A 7,917-nucleotide genomic window follows, 5' to 3' on the forward strand; every position below is an offset into this window, starting at 1 on the left:
GTCGTCCCCCTCCAGCAACTGACATGAAAGAAAAATGGAACAAAGAGAGAAAAAAAAAGGCTTTAAGAATGGAGTGTGGAAAAAGGCGATAAAGGAAAAATTAAAATGAAGGAGGATGAGAATAGGAGGACAAAAAATGAAAAGAGAAATCCAGGGAGGAAGAAAAGACGGGAAGGAATTGCGAGATGAGAGTGAGAAAAGCAAACATGAACTGCTTGGAGAGAGAGAGAGAGAGAGAGAGAGAGAGAGAGAGAGAGAGAGAGAGAGTATAAATATATATATATATATATATATATATATATATATATATATATATATATATATATATAATCTCCAGACGATTTTGCTCAGTTTAAGATAGAATTTTCGCACTGTGAGCTTAACTATAGCTTTCACTGGATGTGGCAAATATACAGTATGTCAATAACAGACGAAACCCGATACGTGGGGTTAATTTCAATAAAATCAACTGGAGATAGAAAGAATAAAGTACAACCGACTTCAGTGGGCTGAGCGGGAAAGAGAGAGTTGATGTGGTTTTAGCCTTCACCTTATCCCGGCATTTCAGGTTCAGGTTCTGTGTGTTTTTGCGACAGCACGCGAGCTCGTGTGTGTGTGTCTGTCGTGGTGTATGGGGGGTGAGTGGCGCAAAAAACGTGAGCTTGGTGACCGTGTGAGGAGTGGTGGGCCTTGTCACTCAAAGGTCAAGCGTGAAGGTGAGGGTGAGGGTCGCATCGGCTGACCACCACACACAGCCCGTATATAAGCCTGCACCGCCTTACCCTCACCACACTACACTCACAACTCGACAACATGAAGCTTGTGAGTATCTAATCTCTTCTCTTATTTAAAAACCCATTTTATTTCCTACTCTGACTAACGCCACACGATTCAGGCACGAGTTGTAAAGGGAGCACCAAACCACTGCCCGTGCACCTCCCTACGTATTTCATCCAGTCTTCTCCATCCTCTGTCAATTCCTCAACTTCTGTAACTTCCATGTCTCGCTTTCTCACAGACTCATTTACTGTATTCATCCATATTCTTGGCCATCCACGCCATCCGTCGCCCTTAACCCACTGATGCCTAAAATCCGTTATAAGGACGGAATTGAGCATTTTCAAAAGTTGATACATGGGGGAACCCCAGGGTACGGACTTATGAGTTCCGCAACTATGAGACGATAAGCGGAGAGCGGTACGCCACGTACCCTTCCAGCAAAACCACATAGGAACCCTGGGCGCTAATGGATTAAACTCACTCACATATACCGATTTCACCTCCCTATCTACATCAGTTCGTCCATTAATCACCCAGTCCTGTGCTCCACCATTAGGAGCATAAGTCGTGGATTGGATATTCAGTTCATTCACTCCCCTCTGAGTGACATTACGTGAGTAACAAACCCCAATCCTTCGTTGGAGCTAAGCTTAATGGGCCACATCCGGCTGGAGCATCTTAATCCACTAGACCACCAACTGTTCTTTTACTGGTAATATGGTTACCACCTTGTATAGTAAATGGGTTCTTGCATTTGGCTGGTCAGTCAGGAAAGAGTTACCTGGATGGAATGATCGGACTGTAGGAGCATTCCTGTACCACCATATCTAATCTTTATATTTTACTGTCTACACTCTTTTCTCAGTAAACATCTGCACTCCGCGTCTTGTATGAATCTCTACCCCATCGTCACAATATTAACATTAATTCCACACTACAGCATACAGTATAGTTCACGTTGGTTCCACGTTTTATTATGATGGAAGCAGATGAAGTTTATGCGTATCCTTCCAGGCTGTGGTTCTCGCTCTGGCCGGTGTTGCTGTGGCGGCCAAGCTGCCAGCGACACCCAAGCCTGTGATTGCCATCCTCCGCAGCAGCCAGGTCAACCCCGACGCCTTTGGGGCCCACAGCTTTGACTTCGAGGCAGAGAATGGCATCATCTTCAGAGGTTCTGGCCAGGAGGGTGTGACCGGCGGGGCCAACCAGGCCGGAGAGTTTAGGTGAGTCAAAAAAATAAATAAATAGAAAAGGTAGAGGTACACTATTAGAGACGTATTTCTATGTCACCAGAGGCAAAAATCACAAATATGTCAGTCGGAATTAAGGCAACAGCTACCAAACAACCCAGTTTAGAGAACTAGCCAACAAGGCTCTGTTGTGTTGGTATAAGGACTGGGACTTTTTTTTTCCAGTAGTAGAAATATGAAATTTGTACTTTATAATTATAACTAAACAGTCGCAAAATATATCGTAGTTTACTCTTTTCTTTCATATCCATGGCATGAAAATATTTATTAGAACGATAACTGTAGTACCTCAAAGTGTACACATAATTATGTATATTTTCCTCTGGATGCAACAGTTTTTCTCGGTTGCGTCTGTCAATGGAGGAGTGTATTTTTTGACGACCACGTGTAAACTAAGTAATCAGTTGAGGTCATTGATTCCGCTGACTGGTAGAAAATGCGGCTTAAGTTGTTGCAGCCGCAGACAGGCATTTGCTGGACCAGAAAATGACATCTGGTGTTTCGCCGTATGTCTTGTATAAGTTTTGTTAGGCTATATAAACAACTAACTTATCTGTGCATCCATTTGTCATCTGCCACAGTCACGTAGCTTATTCAGCATCTGTGCTTTTGTTTGCTGTTTTTATGGCTCCGCTATGCAACTACAATACTATTATCATCCACCATACATATGTCACAGCTACGTGATGGAGGACGGTAAGGTGGCCAAGGTGACCTTCGTGGCCGACGAGAATGGCTTCCAGCCCCAGTCCGACCTGCTGCCCGTTGCCCCCGCCTTCCCACACCAAATCCCGCAGTTCGTCCTCGACCAGATCGAGAAGGCCAGACTCGAGGACGAGGCCAAGGCCCGCGAGGAGGCTGCAAAGGCCAAGACTGTTTAATGATATCATGCCACTTCCTTCTTTGTCTGCCATGTGACCCTGCCATATTAATAATTTATTCTCTATTATTGCATGTAAATAAATGTACAGTATATAAATTAATAAACTGCAAAGAAAGGTCCTTAGATTTTACTCTATCCTTCGTGTGTCCTCTCAAGTAGCGGCACCACAAGAAGCGTTCAGTATCTTCCTAACCATCACATCCTTCCTGGACGTTCTGTAACCATACCCACCTTCTTGTCTGACCTGACCTAAAATTACCATCACTCCATCTTCAATACTGAGTCGGAGCAAGAGATTAACACTAAAACATTATTTCAGTCATGATGAGGTGCTGTAGAAAGGATGTAGACCTACAGCATTTTTTTTTCCTGCCACTGGGGTATTTAAATTCCATCCATCCATCCATCCATCATCTAATCCTACGTTGCTCCATGAGGAGCGTAGGAGCCCGGGGCTAGGCAAGTTGGTTCTGGCATTTAAGATGAGAGTAACCAGCCTCACTCATCCCTGAGTGGCATTACGTGAGCAATAAACCCCAACCATCCCTTGGATATAAACCTTCACCGGCTCAATCCGATTGGAGCATCGTTATTACCCACTAAACCACCTAGAGCCAAAATTTGGTTATATGGTTACCACCCAGCGTAGTAAATGGTTTCCTGGTGTACAGGAAACCATTTGGCTTGTCACTCAGTGAAGTCACCCACAGGCAGAAGGAAGAGGAAAGAATGAAGGAAAGAGAGACACAAGAGGGAGTGTAAAGTCACCCGCAGGCAGAAGAAAGAGGAAAGAATGAAGGAGAGAAAGACAGAAGAGGACGGATGGAAAGAAGGATGGAGGAGAGGAAAGGGCAGACAACCGAGAGCAGCACTACATCAAGTGAGTGGATGGTGAGCGCCCCCACCTACCACACTTAAAACTCCAAAAAGACAAAAATCTTGGCCAGTTTAAGGTAAAATGACTATAGTGTTGTAGATGGCCATTTACTTTCTTTCAAACATGTCAATGATGGTGTTCCTCAGGTTTCTATCCCTTCATCAACTTTCGCATCCACTCGTATATTAATCATTTTACCTTTCTATTTCACGTCCTCCTCACAGCGTCCATCACAACACTCATTTTGACACATGCGGCGAGGCAATGCAACACGTCTGATGTATAGATACTTTTCTCTGACTGCGGCACATGGGAGTTTGTTTTTGATTCATAAAAAAGAATAATACTGTCTCTCTTCCTTCTATAGTCTTCTATGTGACTATCCCCTCACTTGGAACAACATACAATCTTTCATCTTCTCTCATTATCCTGGGTGTCTGTCTGTTTATATATCTATTCATCGCCACCCCCCTTAATCCCGGAAGGGGTGGCCACCAACGAATCACCTCCATTTCACCCTGTCCACCATCAGACTGCCCTCTCTCCGACTCACATCCCCCTCTCACTCCACTCCATCTCTCCATCTCATCCTCGGCTTCCCCGTTCCCCACTCTCTCCATCTCATTCATATGTATTCTCCTAGTCAGTCTCTCATTTTTCATACTCTTCACATAGCCAAACCATCTCAAAGTACTTCTAATGCATTCCGGCACATCCAGAACGAAAAAAAAATGAAAGAGACAAGAGAGAGAGAGAGAGAGAGAGAGAGAGACAGACAGACAGACAGACAGGCAGACAGAGAATCAGACAGACAAACAGACAGAGAGAGAGGTAAGAGTTAGAGCTGAAAATGCTGGAAAATGAGAGTCACAGGTGGGGATCAAACTTTTGGCCGATATTCATGGACTTAGGTGAAGGTGTTGGCGCTGGAGTTAAGATTACGTCTCAGGTCTGAAAACTGTGTCTTTTTTATGTATTTATTCAACCTTTCTGTTTCTGTCTCTGTCTGTCTGTCTGTCTGTCTCTCTGTCTGTCTCTCACACACACATACACACTCCTACTCCCACACTCCCATACACCCTCCTAACTTTCTCACACCCTTAACTTACTCGGGGGCACTCTAGAGTGGGTTCAGGAGAGGGAGAGAGAGAGAGAGAGAGAGAGAGAGAGAGAGAGAGAGAGAGAACACAAGGCTGACCCTCTCTAATCCCGAGCTCTAGCTAACTTGGCCTAGTGACCGTGTGTAGTATATGTGGTGACTGACAGGTAGCGTGTGTGTGTGTGTGTGTGTGTGTGTGTGTGTGTGTGTGTGTGTGTGTGTGTGTGTGTGCGCGTGAGCAGTGACTGACAAGTGACATGTATATGTCTACGTGTATGTTATTCTTGTGTAAATGTATGCGTGTAGTTCATGTGAGTGTGCGTGTTACCCCTTTGTCAGTACATGGTGTTTGTGTGCATTTTTTTGTGTTGGCACCTTGTAAGCAATGTAATATAATGTGTTAAAAAAAAAAGTTTGAGTGTCTGAGTGTACAGTGAAAGTGTTTGGAAATTCTCTGGGGCAGCAAACAGTATTGGTATGAGTATGTGGGGCGTTCTGAAAATAAATAAATAAAGAAAAGAAAACTGTAATAAGCTCACAGGCGTGCAACGAGAAGCAGACAGTAACAGAGGCCTCGTGGAATGGTTCAGAATTTTTGCGGATCAGTCTTTGTGGTTTTGGGTACCTCGTGACATCACTTCCTTTCCGACTGATCCTGCACTTAGAGTATGAATACCTTGTGCATTGTTCGTGGCTTCGGATCTTTCGTGACTACTTCGGAAGGTATGTATGCGTGAGAGTTTTATTTAACCTCTCCAGTTCGAGAAGTCTATCAAAAATTGCATAAAATCGGCCTGAGATACCAGTACTACGATAACAACTGCTACCACTACTGTTACTACTACAGCTACAACTACTACTACTACTGCTGCTAATGATGATGATGATGATGATGATATGAGGCTGTGGTAGACTCATGAGTAAAAAAAAGATCAAAAGTGGAAATGGTACTGTCAGGGATTATATGTTTGGACATGATACAGACGAGGTTGGTTCCGTAAGATGTATGGATGGAGACGTCTGTTGATCAAAGGGAGGAGAGGAGACCCTACTTCATTCAGAGTCAACAAGGGGAATTTCCTCTCCTTCTTGTTTTCCGTGTGCCTCTTCCTCCCTCTCCATCTCTGGATTGCCACTCTGATACAGTTAGTGTCTACCTGCCTATTGCACCGCTTTTGCCAAATTGCTTAACCTGCCCATATTCATTTCTGTTTTTATTCATGATACTATTTTCCGCCACTGCAAACCTACAGACTATTGTTCGTATATTTTGCAAAGTACCTAGCGGTTAAATCCATGGGCAAGGTGTTCAGGAATTACAGACATGAAATTGAATGGCCGGAGAGGAGGCGATGTGCAATATTCTTCTGTAGGAACAAGCATTTTCAAGATCTAAATGTTGAAGTATATGATTATAAAATACTGTGGGTAACCATACAGATAAACACCATTGCTTTTAAAAATTTCCACGTTATTTCTCACGCGATTATCTAATTTCCATGGCTGTAGCATTATCGTTTTTGGCCTGCTCAAAAATAAAACCCTGTTGAACATTTGTGTATAAAGGGATTTACATATAAATAATTAACGAAAAAGTTATAAGAGTCAATTAAAGGCATTTAATCTTTAACAAGAAAATGGTCATAAAAAGAATAACTTCTGGCATACAATTTATTCACAATAAATAAACATCATATTTCTATATATACACTGATAAAAGAACAATAAAATCTGAAACAGTCCTTCAGTTGGTCCAGTGTTTGTACAACAAATACAAGAGATTCTCGATCAGTGTGAACCATACTGTAAGCGGAGTGATAACTAAGCCTTCGCCGCCGCCTCGCGAGCCGCGGCCTCATCCTCGAGTCTGGCCTTCTCGATCTGGTCGAGGACGAACTGGGGCATGGGGTGCGGTAAGGCGGGGGCGATGGGCAGCAGGTCGGACTGGGGCTGGTAACCATTCTCGTCCGCCACGTAGGTCACCTTGGCCAACTTACCGTCCTCCATAACGTAGCTGTGACACATGATACATGGTGGATGATATAAGTTATGTGCCTGTATAGACTTACACAATTTATACCAGACAAGACAGCAAACAAGAGCTCAAGGTTAAGCCTGACAGTGTGGCTCAGACAAAAGTAACGTCTCTACTCCCTACTGACTGTCAGTCACACAGTTTAATATCTCTAATCCCTATTGACTCTCATATAACCTAACATCTGTGCTCCCTGTTGACTCACCTAAACTCTCCGGCGTGGTTGGCGCCGCCAGTGATGCCTTCCTGGCCAGAAAACTTGAACACGATGCCGTTCTCGGCCTCAAAGTCGGAGCTGTGGACGCCCAAGGCGTCGGGGTTGACCTGGCTGCTGCGGAGGATGGCCACCACGGGCAGGGGCGCTGACGGCAGCTTCTCTGCTGCCACCACAGCAAGCACGGCAAAGAGGACGGCCTGTGGGTGCAGAAGGAATTAGTACCAGCAGAAATACTGAACATCTTTCTTAGTATTAATTATTGCACTAGAGTCGTACATATAGAAGTGATGGATTGCTAGGGTACTGACAAGTTTCATGTTGCTAGGTCTAAGGTGTGGGTAAGTGTGAGGACAGAAAATGAATTAATATCATTAGAATTTTATAGCAAGCGATCTCCTTTTCAGTACATTACACAGGATTTGTGGGCATAAAAGTGACGTGTTGGTGCCGTACTGACGAACTTCATAGTGCTAGGACGAGGGTGGAGAGTTTGGTGACAGAAATTTTAAACGTTATCTTTTTTTTATATGTGTCATAAAACATTTAAACTAATGAAGTATTCATACGAATGAAGTTGATAAGTTACTGCGATACGTACTAAGTTCATGATGTCAGGATGATGGTGTATGTGTGTGAGGAGAATGAATTGGTGTAAACAGACACTTCCAAACAAATTATCTTTTTGAAATACAGTATTTCATCACACAATATTTCTACATATAGCGCTGCCATAGTACTGGGATACGTACAAGCTTCATGTTGTCGGGATGAGGGTG

General features: G+C 43.7%; 1 protein-coding gene and 1 pseudogene across 1 annotated transcript; one reads left to right on the forward strand and one right to left on the reverse strand.

Annotated features, from left to right (window-relative positions):
* Nucleotides 1-813: 813 nt before the first annotated feature.
* On the forward strand, nucleotides 814-2,911 carry LOC145417869 (cuticle protein AMP1A pseudogene; annotated as a pseudogene).
* Nucleotides 2,912-6,607: 3,696 nt separating this feature from the next.
* On the reverse strand, nucleotides 6,608-7,458 carry LOC145417711 (cuticle protein AMP4-like). The gene is made up of 3 exons (XM_080286313.1): nucleotides 7,450-7,458; nucleotides 7,130-7,338; nucleotides 6,608-6,903 (listed from the first exon to the last, which is right to left on the reverse strand). The coding sequence occupies exons 1-3, from the start codon at nucleotides 7,456-7,458 to the stop codon at nucleotides 6,711-6,713; spliced, it is 411 nt and encodes a 136-aa protein (XP_080142439.1). The 3' UTR covers nucleotides 6,608-6,710.
* Nucleotides 7,459-7,917: the final 459 nt, after the last annotated feature.

Source organism: Coenobita brevimanus, chromosome 111, assembly GCF_032717465.1.
Source record: "Coenobita brevimanus isolate Jiangsu-jjx chromosome 111, ASM3271746v2, whole genome shotgun sequence".
NCBI classification, from domain to species: Eukaryota; Metazoa; Arthropoda; class Malacostraca; order Decapoda; family Coenobitidae; genus Coenobita; species Coenobita brevimanus.

What these genes read in the sequence shown, in the direction of transcription:
- LOC145417711 (XM_080286313.1), bottom strand. An exon ending in AACCACGCCGGAGAGTTTAG is followed by an intron (nt 6,904 to 7,129) that starts GTGAGTCAACAG and finishes CATGTGTCACAG; the next exon opens with CTACGTTATGGAGGACGGTA.